The sequence below is a fragment of the Budorcas taxicolor genome, chromosome X (genome assembly GCF_023091745.1).
Source record: "Budorcas taxicolor isolate Tak-1 chromosome X, Takin1.1, whole genome shotgun sequence".
NCBI classification, from domain to species: domain Eukaryota; kingdom Metazoa; phylum Chordata; class Mammalia; order Artiodactyla; family Bovidae; genus Budorcas; species Budorcas taxicolor.
In genome coordinates, this window is record NC_068935.1 from 77,873,836 (window position 1) to 77,891,939 (window position 18,104).

At 36.7% G+C, this 18,104-nt stretch overlaps 1 protein-coding gene across 4 annotated transcripts in view; it reads left to right on the top strand.

The window, feature by feature from the left end:
• HDAC8 (histone deacetylase 8) overlaps nucleotides 1-18,104 on the top strand; it is a 254,295-nt gene that overhangs the window by 94,077 nt on the left and 142,114 nt on the right. For all 4 annotated transcript variants that reach the window (XM_052663085.1, XM_052663086.1, XM_052663087.1 and 1 more), the window contains exons 8-9: nucleotides 7,653-7,825; nucleotides 10,277-10,371. In XM_052663085.1, the coding sequence (XP_052519045.1) occupies nucleotides 7,653-7,825; nucleotides 10,277-10,371 (268 nt within the window). The remainder of the gene's footprint in view (nucleotides 1-7,652; nucleotides 7,826-10,276; nucleotides 10,372-18,104) is intronic.

An 18,104-nucleotide genomic window follows, 5' to 3' on the forward strand; every position in this document is an offset into this window, starting at 1 on the left:
CTGTAAGCATTTGGGGAATTGCCAAAGGTTTTAGAATGAGGGTATAGTATAATTAGAACTTGCTCAGGAAGGCCAACACTAAAAAAATAATAATGCAATGCCTGCTACTGCTATTATACAAGATGGCATGTGAAGTGGCTGGCACAAGCACGTGAAGCACAGTAAAATATGGAAGTTAGTGTATGGTAGAGATTTAGAACATGGACTTGTGCCAGGAGGCCTGGGTTCAAAAGCCAGCTCTGATATTTAATAGCTATGGATCTTCTACAGATTACTTAAACTTTCTATGATGCTGTTTCCCCATCTATAGAATAGGATTAATGATAATGGCTTTTATAAATTGTTTTGAGAGTCAAATGAGCTAATACATATAAAATGCATAGAATAGTACTCAGTTTTTAATAAAGTACTTGGTAAGTGTTCAGTTCAGTTCAGTCGCTCAGTCGTGTCCGACTCTGCGACCCCATGAATTGGAGCACGCCAGGCCTCCCTGTCCGTCATCTCCCGGAGTTCACTCAGACTCACGTCCATCGAGTCCATGATGCCATCCAGCCATCTCATTCTCGGTCGTCCCCTTCTCCTCCTGCCCCCAATCCCTCCCAGCATCAGAGTCTTTTCCAATGAGGCAACTCTTCGCATGAGGTGACCAAAGTACTGGAGCTTCAGCTCCATCATTCCTTCCAAAGAAATCCCAGGGTTGATCTCCTTCAGAATGGACTGGTTGGATCTCCTTGCAGTCCAAGGGACTCTCAAGAGTCTTCTCCAACACCACAGTTCCAAAGCATCAATTCTTCGGTGCTCAGCCTTCTTCACAGTCCAACTCTCACGTCCATACATGACCACTGGAAAAACCATAGCCTTGACTAGACGGACCTTTGTTGGCAAAGTAATGTCTCTGCTTTTCAATATGCTATCTAGGTAGCCAATAAGTAGACAAATTTGGTGATGAAGAAAACAGGATGAAGAGATGGACAACTTGTAACCTAAAGGAACTGAATCAGTAGGAAGGCAGAGACTAAAGATGTGAAAGATCTCATTGGTGATATGTGGCTCTTAGAGCAACTGGAAATAGGATCTAGTGCCCAGCTGGTGAAATTAGCCTCAAGAAAGAGAAGGAATATGAGGGAAGACATTTTCAGGTAAAGAAAAGAGGTAGAAGAAGGCATTTATTAGACATAGCTTTGACTAGCTTACTCAAGCATGAGGCAGAAAAAGTTTGATCTGAAAAGATATATATCACTTTTTCTGATCCTTGACCTAGGTAATTGAAACTATGTGTAATCAATCAGGAATTACCTTTGGAGAAGGAGTAAAGATGGGGAAAAAGAGATTTTTTTCCCCTTTTATTTGATAGACTTTTATGTTTGATTTTTTTAACATGAAGAATTTACTTTCAGGATAATTGTATTTTAAAAAATTAGACTAGATGCTGCAAGAAATGTAGTTGTTTACCAATTGGAGGTAAAGCAAATAGTTGCCAAGCTGCACAGAGGGAGTGGCACATATTAATCACTCAATAAATGTTTATGGAATTTATTAAGTTAGAGTTGTAACATAAGCTGTAGAAGATGAAATCGGTTTGATTTCTCAGCTTTCTCCAGCAGAACAGAGCTGAAGATTCTGACAGTGTGATTTATCCAAAGGCTAAAGATTAATAAGGCTAAAATGACAAACATGGTAGGGAATTAAGTATGTTTAAAATGACAGATAATATTCTCCAAAACAAGTAGTGAAGCATGTGTGAGGACAAAAGGTGGGCTGATAGATGTTGAAAATATAAGAAAAACTAGGACACAGGAGTTACAATGAGAATAAAGAGTAAGTCCAATGGAGGAAACATGGAAGGATGGCAAATTGTACACAGAAAAGGTAGTTCATAGTCTTAGATGTGAAGCAATTCCAAGTGCTTCCTTATCAGGCTCCAAAGCATGACTATGCCCAGGGATAAGTCAAGCAGAGTGCAGGAGGACATCACTATTACTCAAAAGATGAAGAAACTGTAATGTCAGAGAACTAGGAGGGTCACAGTGGAAAGCGGCATCTCTCTCTTAGTCAATGTAGTAAACTCATTGCCCAATTTAGTGTGTGGCAAATAGGCATTGAATTAACATTTCTTGAATGAATGAATGAATGACTAAGGTAGCACTTATCATGGTTATTTGTTTTCCTGTCTTCCTCCCTTACTGGACCAGGAACTCTTAGAGTCTTGCTTGTTTCTATATCTCTGGTGCCCAGAATAGGGAAGAGTAGGTACTTGAATCAAGATTTGAGTGAGTGAATGAATATTGAACTGCAGAGAATGATAGCAAGGAAATGAAAAGACAGAAAAATTGTGAACCAGATACCAAAGTCCTCAAGGAAGTTGAAAAGAATACATTATAGGTCTGTAGATAAGAACTTTGATAGTATTTGCTTAGTATAAGCAAATGACATTGACCTTAAAAGAGGAGAGACTGATGAGAGGGAGGAAAACACAATTTGGAAGTTAAAAATAAAGAATATACCTATTTCTGTCCTTGTGTTCCCTGTGAATTCTGGAAGAATGGGCAATGTGTTTTCTTCTTTGACCCCCACCACAACCAATCTGTCACCTAACCCTTTCAATTTTTTTCCAAATTTACCTCACTATGCTTCCGGTTGCTCTTGTGCCCAGAATGCTTGAAGACCCTTTTTGCCAACATCTTTACCTCCAGTCTTCCTCTCTTTGGCCTTGCATGCAACAGCAAAAATCAAAGTTCCTAATAAGCATTAGTTTTGAATAGCATCAGTACTGGTCTCAGACTTCAGTGTTTCCCATTTGAGCATCAAACCAAAGGAAAACTTCCAATTTTCAGTTTGAGTGTCCACCATGTAGTCCTCTCACATAAGGTGAGCTGTCCTCATTTCTCGTTGCTTTGACGTTTACACTGTGAACAAAATACCCCAGCTTTTTCAAAGCTTCTAATTACCCTTTTCTCTACCCATCTAAAGCCCTGAGGACTCATTTAAAAAAGAATTCTCATTTTCCCTTCCTGGCTGCTATTGAAACAACTCTCCCGGTAACACCTGCCTTCCTTTATCCTTTCTTCTTCCCTAGTACCACTCAGGACTGATACCAACATTCATATGCTTTTCTTGTGTGACAGTGTGTATTGCCCAATTGATTCTACCATAGGAGTATCTCCCAAATCCAACTCTTCCCTCTGAGCCTTCCTGCCACTGACTTGGATGGTGGCAAAAACCTCCTGATAACCTTCACTTTATCCTGCGCTATAATCAGAGGATCTTTTAAAAATGTAAATTTAATCATGCCTTGTGCATATGGCACATGTGTGCATGCACACACACAATGTTTGAGACATTTCATACCTTTTAATGAATTCTTTTTTTATTGAAGTATAGTGATTTACAATGTTGTGTTACTTTCTGATGTATAGCAAAGTGATTCAGTTATATACTTGTTTGTGTGTGTCTGCTAATCCCAAACTCCTACTTTATCCTTCCCTTACCCATTTTCCTCTTTGGTAACCTTAAGTTTATTTTCTATGTCTGTGACTATTTTGTAACTAAATTCATTTGTGTTATATTTTAGATTCTACATATAACTGATATTATATGGTATTTGTCTTTGTCTGACTTACTTCACTTAGTGTGATAATCTCTAGGTCCATCCCTGTTGCTGCAAATGTCATGATTTCATTCTTTTTATGTGCAAGTAGTATTCCACTGTGTGTGTGTGTGTGTGTGTGTGTGTACACAAACACAGTATATACCATATTTTCTTTATCCATTCATCTGTCAATGGACATTTAGGTTGCTTCGATGTCTTGGCTATTGCAAATAGTGCTGCTATTAACTTTGGGGTGCATTTATTTTTTTTTGAAATAGAGTTTTCTCTGGATATATGCCCAGAAGTGGGATTGCTAGATTATAAGGTAGCTCTATTTTCAGTTTTTTAAGGAATATTCATATTGTTTTCCATAGTGGCTGCACCAGTTTACATTCCCACCAACAATGTAGAGAGTTCCCTTTTCTCCACACCCTCTCCAGCATTTGTTATTTGTAGACTTTTTTTTAATTTGTAGACTTTTTAATGATGGCCATTCTGACCAGCATAAGGTAGTTTTGATTTGCATTTATCTTATAATTAGTGATGCTGAGCATCTTTTTACATGCCTATTGGCCATCTGTATGTCTTTGGAAAAATGTGTATTTGGGTCTTCTGCCTATTTTTTGATTGGGTTGATTTTTTTGTTGCTATTATTGAATTGTATGAGCTATTTGTGTATTTTAAAAATTAAGCCCCTGTCAGTCCATAACTTGCAAGTATTTTCTCCCATTCTGTAGGTCGTCTTCGTTTTGCTTATGGTTTCCTTTGCTATGCAAAAGCTTATAAGTTTGACTCAGTTCCATTTGTTTATTTTTGCTTTTATTTCTATTGCCTTGGGAGACTGATCTAAGAAAATATTGGTACAATTTCATAGCCTTTAAGTAAAAATCCAAACATTAGCCTGCGTGGTCTATCTGGCCCTTTGTGCCCTAAATCATGTTTACCTCAACAGCTTCACTTCCACCACTCCCTGCTCCAAGCCTTCATGCAGTTCTTCCTCTAAACCTAGTCCCTTACCCATAATCCCCAAACCCTCCCTGCTTCCTTCCCCTACCTTCACCCCATGTGCCTGTAAATATTTCCTAGTCTTTTTTTTTTTTTACTGATTTCAAGATAATCATAGATTCATAGGAAGTTGTAACAAAATGTATAGACAAGCCCCATGCACCCTTCCTCCTGCCTCCTCCAATGTTGCCATCTTGCACAATTATAGTATAACATCAAAATCAAGACATTGACATTGGTACAATCTATACAGCATATTAAGTCTTAACCAGTTATACATGTATTTGTGTGTGTGTAGCTCCCTGGGATTGTATCACGTGTAGCTTTGCATAACCACAACCACTAACACAATCACAGTATAGAACTGTACCATCACCACAAGGCTCTCATGCTACCCTTTTATAGCCACATTCATCCCTAACTCCTGGCAACCACTAATCTCTTCATCTCTCTAATTGTTGTTTCACCAATGGTATATAAGTGGAATCGTGCTATACAGATTTTGAGATTGGTCTCATTCACCAAGCATCATTCCCTTGAGATCCATCCACGTTTTTTGTATGTATCAAGAATTTCTTTTTGTTGATTCACAATATTCCAGTGCTGCGAGTGTGCCACAGTTTGTTCACCATTCACTGGCTGAAGTACATTTGAGTTGTTTCCAGTTTGGGTAGCTAAAAATAAAGCTGCTATGAACATTCAGGTACAAATTCTTATATGAAAATAAGTCTTAATTTCTCTAGAATAAATGCCCAAGAGTGCAATTTTTAGATTTTATGGCAAGGCCATTTTATGTTTGTAAATCTTTTGTTATACTTCATTGCTGCATGCAGGCTTTCTTCAGTTGCGGCGAGCAGAGGCTACTTTTCTTTGTGGTGCATGGGCTTCTCATTGGGTTCTCTTGTTGCAGACCACAGGCTCTAGATACAGAGACTAGTTGCAGCATGCAGGCTCAGTAGTTGCAGCGTGCAGCTCTAGGGCACTTGGGCTTCAGCAGTTGTGACACACAGACTCAATAGTTGCAGTTTGCAGACTTAGTTGCTCCGCGGCACGTGGAATCTTCTCATTCTTGGATCAGAGATCAAACCCATGTACCCTGCATTGGCAGGCAGATTCTTATCCACTGCACCACCAGGGAAGTCCACAAATCCATTTTTAGTTTTGAGAAGAACTGCCAGACTATTTTCCAGAGTGGCTATACCATTTTATATTCCCACCCAAAAGGTATGTGTGATCGAGTTTCTCCACATCTTCACCAGCAATAGATATTTTCACTGTTTTTCATTTTAGCCATTTTGATAGGTGGCTCATTGTATATCTTCTCGTCTTGTGAGACCTCACAAGAGTTACTCTACCTCCTCTGTGCCATCTCTGATACTTCTTTTTTCGTTGTGTTTTAATTATTTATTAACATAGTCCAAGTCGCCCCTCTGTTCTGAGCTACATGAAGATAAGAACTGTGTCATATTCATCTTTTTCTTTTCCTGCAGCATCTGGTACAGTTACATACTAGATACATAGAGGGCACTCAGTAAATGTGTGCAAAATGAGGGAATGCATGAAAATGAAAAAAAGCATTAGTCTTGCTTGCCTCCCCATCCTCCCTATCAAGCTATAAACCCTTTTAAAAACAGAAATCATGCCTCCCTCTGTATCTCCTGGCAGCAGCTAATAGGGTGCTCTGTATGTGTAGCTGCTCAACAAATGTTGGCTAACTATTCAGGTGGCTTATCTTCCCTCTGCACTCAGGAGATAAGCACATGAAAGAGAGAATAGGCCTGAGTATTTCTGTATTAAGGATCATATGTCATAAATTTTATAATATTCTTATATCTCCACAATCACTGAGTATTTGTCTACGTAGATGAGAAATCAAAACAAACTGGTCTTTTGAGTCAAAGAATGCCTCTGTAGCTGAGCAGTTTTCATTAGTTTTCAATGCCCTGGTTACATATGAATTTTGGAGGACAGCATTTCATATCCCTGCATTCTTTTTGCAGTTTCAGAAGAATCTGGGATTTTTCTGTTTTTACTCCACTGGTATAATTTGACATGTTGATTATGAAGGGGTCATTAACTGCAACATTTTTATCACTTTTTGACTCTGCATTTTCTCAACTCTGAAGTATGTTAATTTGCACTTGTTTGTATGTCTCTGTAAGAGTTACTCAAGCCCTCGAGGACTGGCATTTGTCTAGGAGCTAGATTGTAAGCCCCTTGAGAACAGGGACCTTATAACTCCTAGGAATGCATTCTGGACTTTGTCAACATTCAATTAATGATAATGCTAGAAGCCTGACTAAAGTCATCTGTCACAGTGATAACTTCCTTTTCATCTCTAAGGCTTCTGTCAAAAAAATCCAAAAAAGCTGTTAGGTTGATTTGATAGCATTGAATGATTCTACCCAAAATTATGTTCATTATTACCCACTACAGTTTGTTCTTTGGAGTGCTTTCAGATTTATAGTTTTGGATCAGTTGTTCAGTTTCCTTCCCTATAATACCCTGGTTACATACAAATTGGAGGGGGGACTATATTTCATAACCCAGAAGTCCTTTAGCCTAATAAAAAGTAAGCTGATAACATCTATGCTTTCAAAAAGAGTTTAATTCTCTTCACCAGCCCTCATTGATAAGTGGTGATAAACTCCAAGTATTTTAAAATCTTAAATTATCAGAAATAATCATTCATTCAGTATATTGTCCTATTTTCACAGATTGAAAATAGCGTAAATGTGTGCACTATGTCCTATGGCTGTTGAAAGTAAATTAAGATGGATATTTAAAGGAAATCTGAGTTCTAAAATAGAAAAGCAAATTTGGTCCTTGGTGAGGATGGAAGTGGGGGAAATTTTTAGTATGTCAGGTTTATTGAGGTATAATTTACATGAAGTCTGATTTATCCCTTTTAGATGGAAAGTTTGATGAGTTGACAAGTTGGGTTTTTTCTTTTCACTATTTGCTGATTCAACTATACCTCCAACTACCCTCACGACCAACCTTAGACCAAACAGACCTATCTTTTTCTGACATTTTATCTACTTTTTCTTTTCCACAGTGTACTAAAGGAAGTGTACATAGCCTTTAATCCCAAAGCAGTGGTCTTACAGCTGGGAGCTGATACAATAGCTGGGGATCCCATGTGCTCCTTTAACATGACTCCAGTGGGAATTGGCAAATGTCTTAAGTACATCCTTCAGTGGGAGTTGGCAACGCTCATCTTGGGAGGAGGTAAGTACGAAGGAAGGTCACCAAGAGAATTTGTTGACCTTCTGCCATGTTTTGCCCATTGACACAGAGGAAAACTTGGTTTTCTTAGACTGAATAATACCAGGCTGCCCGTGGTCCACAAGCCTGAGTCAATGAATTCTGCCACCTTCACGGTTCAGCATAAGGAAGTACTCTGACACATTTCTCCTCAGCCTGGCATGTGCATTGACTCCTTGGCACTCTGAAGTCTAAGTTTCCGTTCCTGAAGCAAAGGTGCTTTGGTTAAAGGTGACATCAAATCTTATTTAAAATAGAGGATGTTGAGCCCAGTGGACTTTGATCCATCTTCTCTCAGGATCACCTTTGATTCCCAGTTCTAATCATTATCTTTTGGAAACATACCACTAAAATTCTAACCCTACTCACATACAAGTAATAAACACATGAATTAATTGAATATCTAAGCTGAATTCAAGAACAACTTCTTCCCCACTAAAAAAGCATGGATTTGTTACAATAAAGCAAAATTGAGAGATCTAAAGCATCTCTTGGGCATTCTTACCTTCAAAGTATACTTATATTTTGTAGTACTTAACCAACAGAAAGCTGGGTCTATTCAATAGAAGCATTTACACACTTGTGAAAGGGACCTTTCACAACCTGAACTACCTTTGATGGTGCTTTGCTTAGAATCTTCTATCTGGCACAATGTTTATTTTGTTAAATGAATAGATTAGTGTGTTAAAATAACATGGTCAAGCAGATTGAGCTTAAAGTGTATGTTTTATGGAAGTGCTAATAGTTTGTTGTTTGTCAACCTGTTGTAAAAACCAAATTAAAGGAGATTGTGGGGAGGCCTTATGAAAATAAGTGAGAATTCAACACAATACACAAGCACAGTCCTTTGGCAGCCTCAAACCCTAGAGAGATTTAAATTAAAGGTGCTTACAAGAAGCAACTTCTTCTGAAAAGCTGGCAAGAAATGTATTAACTTCAACTCAGGGAAAAGATAAAATTGATAAGTACTGTGGACATATTACTTTCCTTGACAGCACTAAAGACAGTGATTATGATATAGGTAGGGCCAGGGGGAAGAAAAAAAAGCCCTTTCCGCAACATACATCTGTGTGAATTCAACTTTTGTTTGAGGCTACAGCCTTTACTTTAGAACTTTCAAAGCCTCTTTGCTTTCTCAGCCCCAAGTCTTGGCTTTAGAATATATAACTATTCTTATGCAATATGTGTATTCCTGAAAATACCAGTGCATAAGTGGGAATTCTTGCAAATTATATTGTATGCCAGAAAGAACTTGCTACCTAAAACCTATAGGGATTCCTTTTGAAATCAAATAACCATACCCAAAAAGCTGATCTAATAAATTCAGATTTTCCATGTTGGGAATGTTTAAAGGAATACCGGTATTATTTCACTTAAATTCTCAACCCCCAATAACACATAGACAATTGGCAGAGAGGGCCACATCCTCAAACTTCAGTGGACTCCAATGAAGCCAAAAAGATACATTGCAGAAGCCCCAGCATCCCGGACCTTACACGGAATAGAAAGGCTTAAGAAAAGGGTGGCTATATGTCTCCATTTATACATGTTATTCCAGTATAATTATTAATAGTGTCCCTTTTTACTCTTAAAAAGGTACTATTGTGGGTGATAAATGATATGGTCTCGCTACCTAAAATAGACCAGATTCTATTTCCCTCAGAATCCTCTGAGGTTAGGAAATTGTTCCATTTTATCCTTACACTCTTGGAATTTAGCTAAAGGCCAATGTTCTAGCCCTGGCATGGCAGAACACATCTATTCAGCACAAAACTATGCTGATTATTAGCCAGTATAATATGGCTGCTGGGTGACTGTGACAGGACCTGACGAGGTGGGTCAGAGCGTCAATCAATAGTTCCCTTCCTCATCTTATTCTCTTTGATCTCTGCCACTATGCCTGTGTTTTGTGGAGAAAAGGAATGCTGATATGAAAAGAAGGAAGTCTATTTCTGTCAGCATTTTCCTTTTCTCTTTCCTGGAGGATTTCAGGGCTGTACCTGCCAATAGGTTTAATATACAAATCACATCTAGCAGTCATTTTATAGAATTGTTGCAAAATTCATCACAGAAACCTTTACTTTGAGTAGGTCGTCTCAAAAGATCCAGGTTTCTTGGTGGAATTGAGGAGCTTGGAGTCCTCTGGAGCACATTCATTCAGAGATGAGAGTCTTTTGATCTTTGTAGGCTTTGGACTTCCCAGTTCCACACTGTGCATGGTCTGATTGGTTTGCTTAGTCTGCCTACTAAGTGGTTCAAAAATATCATTAAAGATGCATAGGTATAATTTTGCAAGTTAGAATTATCTTTTTAGCCCTTTTATTAAAACATTTTTCTCTCCTTCCTTACCCCCCTTTCCTCTCCTGCTGTTTTGTGACTATTCTTTCCTAACTTCACAATTCTTGATGGAGACAGGAGGCTATAACCTTGCCAACACGGCTCGATGCTGGACATACTTGACCGGGGTCATCCTAGGGAAAACACTATCCTCTGAGATCCCAGATCATGAGGTAAGTAAGGCTCTGACAGTCTTCTCTTCTTTAAGGGGAAGAGCTGAGTCATTCCACCTAATCAAAATCACGTCCTCACCACTCAATACTGTTTTGTTGAGAGACACTCCAATAACAATAACATACTGTCTTGGCAGAATAGTGAGCTCTTGTTCCAAAATATCCAAGACCTTCTGCCTTTTTTTATAAGAGATCTCAAAGGCCAACCAACTTTAATTTCTCAATTAATTACAGAGACTGTGGGAAGGGGTCACCTGTTCATACAAAGAAATCTTTGGAATATGTGTATATTTTCATCCCCTAGTCTCAAAACAGAAGAGGTAATTTTTTTAAAATATAGAAACTGGGTTCTCCTCTATCTTAAAAATGTCCTATAGGCAGTATGTCGCACCTCTGTTCTTTGGTGGTAGTCCTGATCGCTCACTTTTCTTTGGCTGATGTAAAATTTAAAAAAAAAAACGCACGTAACCACTACCAAGACAGGTCTGGTATTTTTTTGACGATTAGCGGCACACAAAATTTGGGGCAGAACCATCCAAAATATGAAACATGTCATTTAAACTTTTGCTATTTTCTTTAGTTATATGAGATGGACTTTATGTTTTCCAAGCACAGATGTCTGTTCTTGTTTTCTCAAAAGAAGTATATGTAATAGAAAGTTCTCTGAGAACTATGAGTGTGCTGATCCTTTTATCTGAAAGTGTACCCCTTTACTTCCCACCCACTCCATCACCTGGTGAGAAACTTGTTATCACAGATCAGGATGTGTAGCTGCAGGCTTTAGACTCTGACTTACAAAAATGAATCAATGGCTGCCACCCCACCTTCTCAAGGCATCGCCCAAGGAGTCTAGATGGTACTTGGGTTATAGCATTTTGCTTCCTGCTCAATGCAGAAGCTGTATACTTGGGAGCATTATGCTTTTTTAGTTACTATTTTTTTTTTTAAATTAGAAAGAAGTTAAACTAATTTTCCCCCAATTTTCTTCTACCCATAGATGAGGTATAATATGTATCTCAGAAAAACCACTCAATGTGTCTAGAATCCAAAAAAAGGCACACTATAATTTGAGACAATTTACTGGTGTCAGGGTTAATAGAAGTCTCTTTTCGTTACTTGACTTACCTTTATTCTGTATTTGGAAGCTTTATGAAGGATAAAGGTAAGTGAACAAATTACATTTGTGAACAAGTGTAATCTCTGTTATTGCTGTAGGAATATCTCAGATTGCATTGCAATTTAAAGCACTGAAACTTCAAAAACTGATTAAGTTATGTCAAAAAAAAAAAAGTTTTAAGCTGTGGAAGCCTGAATTGAGAATGAGTGTCCTGTTCCCATGAAAAAATGCAAATCTATAGATTCACCTATCTTAAAAGGTTGATAAAATTTTACTGAAGATGAATACTGCCTCTGGTACCTAGGAGATGCCTGGCTGAAAGTGGATTTGGCCTTCTAGATAGACATGTCCTATCTTTATACTGATATAGTCTGCCAGATTAAATGAGATATAATGTATGTCAAGTGCTTAACACAGTTCTTGGCTCAAAATAGGCATTTTTGAAATGCAAGTTTTCTCCTTCCTGTTTATATGCTCCTAACAACTTCTTATATCCAGACATTTATGACTGTCATTCATAAATTTGTCCAAACTCTTTCAAATCCCTTCTGTCATATCCTTCTGGTATAAGAGATGTGAGTCATCCAAGAGGGAACAAAGAAGAAAATTGAAATGACAGTCTTCCAGGTACAATAAGATAACATTTTAATGAAAATTGCCCCAAAAAAGCCCACACAGTATAAAGGCATATATAAGTTTCCTGCCACAATACACACTTGCACACAAATATCCTTTCAGTCCTCTATAATCAGATCAACAAATGGTGGCTCAAAAAAACATTCACTGACCACCCGTTGTGTGCCAGGCACTATGCTAGGTGTCTTGAAAGAGACAAAGACACTAAGACCTCATCCCCTATCTCAAACAGCCTGAGATAAAGGGGAGTGTGAGTACTGGGGAGATATGTAAATACACAAATAGTTATATTACTAGACAAAATAAGAACCACAAGACTGTAGGAACAATGGCTATGGAGATGTGCTTCAAATATAAAGGGGATACAAAGGAGTAAACAAAATACCCTGCCTTCCATGAGCTGAAAATGTAATTGAGAAATCTAATCAGTGAAAAGGTCATGACAGTGCAGCAGGCAGCTGCAGTCGCTGGCTAACGCCCTCGGTGTCTTCCCTCCCGGTCTCAGGCTTTTGTTCTCCTGTCTCCTAGGATAATAATCCTCCTCCTCCAGATGCCCTTTTCCTACCTCTGTACGGTCTTCTTCAGTCCAGCTTGAAGTCCTATGCTTTAAAAAACCCTTACCTAAATATACCAAGGCCCTTTGAGCTTTTCCTTCACGTTCATTTGTTCATTCATCCGTTTACCAAAAATTCATTGGGCCCGTACTACTTGCCAGGCCCTATTCAAATCTGGATTCAGGACTACAGAGATTAACAAGATAAATTCAAGGTCCTCAAAACTCTCATCGTCTAATAGAGAGAACAGAACGATGTGTTCCACCCAGGACACATGAGGAGCATAGAGGAAATGTTTCACCAAGACTTTTAACTGAATATTGAAGGTTGATTGGGAGTTTGCCAGGTGAAGAAGATGGAAAGGCATTCTGGGCAGAAGGAATAGAAATTGGAAAGGACCTAGTGCTTCATGGGACCAGGGAGAAGTTTGATATAGTAGTAGAACACAGGGTTTATAAGAGAGTGGGAATGATTAAGGCCTGAATGGAAGTTGGAGCCAGATTGTGAGGAGCCTTGAATGATGCACCAAAGAGCTTACACTTTTTTTTTTTTTCTGTGAAAACAGATGAGCCTCGGTTTTTAGAAAACTTACTTGGTAGAGTATGGAAGATAGATTGCAAAAGGGAGAGAGCTAAAAAATAGTCAAACTTGTTAAGAGGTTCAAGGATACTCCCATAACACTCAAGTCTGTACCCTTCATTTGGTCATCTGTGGTTTTGGTTGTCTGCATTCCCTTTCAGTGCTCATAAGAGTGTTAACACCCAGCAAGTTCGTATTCATTGAATGAACAATTGAATCAATGGGTGTTTGAATAATAAGTGTCTGAACATCCATACTGGAAAACATATTTTTAAGATGGAAGAATTGGAAGCATAATCTAGCCTTTTTCTGGTAACTATTTAACCCCAGTATCAACCCACTCCAGTATTCTTGCCTGGAGAATCCCAGGGACGGGCTGCCGTCTGTGGGGTCGCAGAGTCATACACAACTGAAGCGACTTAGCAGCAGCAGCAGCAGCAACTACCCATTTTGCAAGAAGTACCAGATATCCTAGTAGGAAATAGATGTATCTGTGGGAAAACACTAGATCACCAATGAAGAGATTTGGGAAGGTACATATTAGAAGTGATTAGCAGTGAAATTTCGATCATAACCCTCATGAGATACCAAACCAGTCATGCCCAAAGTCACTGATCAAGGAACTAGTTCCAGCCCAAAAATTGCAGTGCCAGGTTGGCTAGCCAGGCATGGAATAAAGAGGCAATCTCAGCTGGAAGAAGAGTTGGGCCCAGCTGGGAAAAATGAGAGGAATGGACCCTGCCCATATGACTGGCCCAAGTATTTCTACCATAGAGAAAGCCCAAAGATGACATGGGATCCCATAAAAAGACCAGTTCATGGCTAATTTAGCAAATCACCCAGTACATATAATAAGGTTTATGGACTATTATATATAAGAATGTTGTATAAGCCAATAATACAGTTTGGATCCTATGATCTAGGCCAGATTAAGACAGTTATATTATAGACAGTTATATTCATATATATATGTATGTATATCAGGTATGTTTACATATTTGAATCATCAAGTAGATTTATGAACAAAATTTAGTGAACAAAAAATACTTATTTAAACAAACTTATTTTGATGGACTGGTTAGTTAAGTTGGCGTAATTCAAGGAATACATACAATCACTGAAAATAATTAAGTTGATTTGTATAAAAGTATGTATTACTAATATAAAATAGTCTTGCATTGCAATCTATAAGTTGCAGTGAATCCATAGATTGATTTGAGGAGACATAATATCTTAACAATATTTGCTCTTTCAATCCATGGATTTGCTATTTCCACTTACCTAAGTCTTTAATTTCAAATTTTAATTCATACTTTTCAGAGAACAGATCTTACACAAATTTTGTTAAATTTATTCCTAAGTATTTTGTGACTTTGATGTTGTTATAAATGATATTTTTATTTCAATTTCCTATTGTTTGTTGCTAGAATATAGAAATACAAATACAATTGATTTTTTATATTTATCTTGAATAATGTAACATTTCTGAAACATTAGCTCTAGTATTTTTTGTAGATTGCTTTGCATGTTCCATGTATACAAACATGTCATCTGTGACTAAAGAGACTTTTACTTATTCCTTTACAATCTTCATGCCTTTTATTTTTTTTCTTTATCTTGCTCTATTACACTGGTGGGGACCTCCAATGAAATGTTGAATAGAATGGTGAGAATGAACATCTTTGTCTGTTCCCGATTATTTGGGGAAAGCACTTAATCTTTCACTATGAAGTGTGAAGTTAGTGGTAGGGATTTTTCTTAAAATATCTTCTATTAGATTGAGAAAGTTCCCTTCTATTCCTAATTAACTGAGAATTTTTCTCACAAATGAGTGTTGGTTTTTGTCAGGTGCTTTTTCTTCATATAATTGAAATGGTCATGTGGTGTCCTCTTATTCTGTTAACGCAGTAATTTGCATTAATTGTTGCTTTTTCTAATGTTAAACTAACCTAGCATTCCTTGGATAAACCCTACTTTGTCATAGTATATTATCCTTTTTATATATTGCTGAATTCAGTTTGTTGAAGTTTTGTCAAGAATTTTTGGTCTGTGTTGACAAGGAATGTTGATCTGTTTTTTTGTTGTTGTAATGTCTTTGTTTTTGATATCAGGGCCATGCTGATCTTATTAAATGACATGAGAAGTATCCCCAAGTCCTCTGTTTTCTGTGTTTATGTAAAATTGATACTATGTCTTACTTAAAAGTTTGATAGAATGTATCAGTGAAAACATTTGAACCTAGAGTTTTATTTGTGGGAAAGTTTTTAACTATGAATTCTATTTCTTTAATAGTTGTATGGCTAGTCAGATTTTCTATTTCTTCTTCTTTTGATAATTGATCCTCAAGGAATTTGCTTATTTACTCATGATTGTCCTTTATTGTTCTTTTAAATCTATAAGAGCTATAGTAATGTCCCTTCTTTCATTTTTAGCATTGCTAATTTTTTCCCCATTTTTCTTGATCATTTTAGCTAGCGGTTTAATAGATTTACTGGTGTATTTTCTTAAAAGAAGAAGCTTTTAATTTAATTGACTTTATTTTTCTCTTTAATATTTCATTAGTTCTGCTCATATTTTTTGTTATGTCCTTTCTATTAATACTTATTTGTATTGCTTTTTAGTTCTTGTTCTAGTTTCTTACAGTAGAAGCTTAGTTCATTGATTTCAAGCCTTTCTTCTTTCTTAATATAAGTATTTTATGCTGCAAGTTTACATCTAAGCACTGTTTTAGCTGCATCCCACAAATTTTGATATAATCTCTTCATTTGGTTCAAAATAGTTTCTGATTTTCTTCTTTGACTGATGGGTTATTTATGTGTCTATTTTTAAAAATTAATTTCCAATCTTTGAGGACTTTCCAGATATTATTATATTTATATTAACTTTAATGTTGTTCTGCTTAAAGAACATACTTTACATAATTGTAGTTCTTTTATATTTATTGCAGTTTGTTTTACAGTCCAGCATATGATCTATATTGGTGAATGTGTCATGCAGTTTGTGATGAATGTGTATTTTGATGTTGCTGGATAGCATTTTCTATCATTATCAGTTAGGTCAGATTGGTTGAGAGTATTGTTTTCTATATCCTTACTGATTTTTTGTCTGCATGTTCTATCAATTACTGAGAGAGTTGAAATCTCAACCATGTTTTTGGATTTTGCTGTGTTTCTTTTTAGTTGTGTCTCTTTTGGCTTTATCTATTTTTGAAGCTTTGTTATTAAATGTATATACAGTTAGGGTTGTTATAGCTTCTTAACAAATTGACCCCTTTACTATTATGAAATAACCCTCTTTATTTCTGGTAATATTCCTTGTTCTAAAGTCTACATTGTCTGATTTTAATATTGTCATGCTTCATTATGATTATCGGTATGGTATATCTTTTTCTGTCCTGCTTTTGAGCTATTTATGTCTTTATATTCACAATGGATTTCTTACAGACAGCATATAGTTGGGTCATGATTTTCTTGTCCAGCTTGACAATCTCTGCCTTTTAGTTGGAGTACCTAGACAACTTATCTTTAAGTTAATTATTTACATGTTCAGGTTTAAATCTATCTTTCTACTTGTTTTCTTTTAGTCCCCTCTGTTCTTTATTTCTTGTTTTCTATTTTGCCTTCTTTTGAATTAAATGTATTTTTTAGGATTCCGTTTACCTTCTTTATTTGCTTATTAGCTATAACTCTTTGTTTTAATTTTTGTGGTTGCTCTGGGGTTTACAGTATGCATTTTCAACTTATCATAGTCTACCGTCCTGTGACAGTATTCTTCCATTTTTCCCTTTTCCTTCCATGTGCTATTGTAGTCATATATTTTACTTTTGCATATGTTATAAATACCATGATACATTGCTTTATATTCCTTAAACTGTCAACTATATATTTTAAATTTTAAACTATTTATTCATTTAAAATAAAAATAATAATTCCTGTACATATTAGCACAAATAACATGTTGTGAGTTTTGAAAAACTGTATTTTCCAAAAGAAGAAACTTCATGAGAAGAATAGCAATGCTATACATTTTTGCACATCTCTATAACATATAACAGATGACAGCTGACTTCTCATACCTGCTTCTAAATTCAATGTGTTTTGACATTATTTTTGTTCAAGTATATGGAGAAAAATCTAGCATCACATAGATCTGTAGGTGGAAAAGGGAGGAGTATTTTAATAACCTTTACAGGTCATTATGGATAGTCTTCTTTGAAACTAAACAAAAACTCTACAAATGGCAGTTTCTTAAAGGAATGCTGTATGGAATCTGAAAACCTATCAATGAACTTTTGATGTATTATTACATTAAAATTCATTGGTCATCTTCTACTTTGAAGAAATATTTGACCAATCTTATTCATATTGATTATTTGGAAAATATCAGTTCAGTAAGTTATACAAATATTACAAATATTGAAAAATTTTATGCAGTATCAGAAATCACATTAACTAATATGAATGCTAATCTCAGTGGAACAAAGTTTAAGTTTTAGGAAACTGTCAATCTTATAGTGGCAGAATGAAGATGTTCAGAATTCTGAATTTCCTTTAAAAACATATGTATTGTCCTTGGCAACAAATAGTGTCATTTCTAATATTTAACCTAAAGTGGTAGGCTCACTTCATTTTTGAGAAAGTATCTGCCAAACCTGTGGGAGACCTGGGTTCGATCCCTGGGTTAGGACGATCCCCTGGAGGAGGGCGTGGCAACCCACTCCAGTATTCTTGCCTGGAGAATCCCCATGGACAGAGGATCCTGACAGGCTACAGTCCATGGGGTCACAAAGAATCAGACACGACTGAGCTACTAAGCACAGCACATCTGCCAAACATCCAAGTATTTAA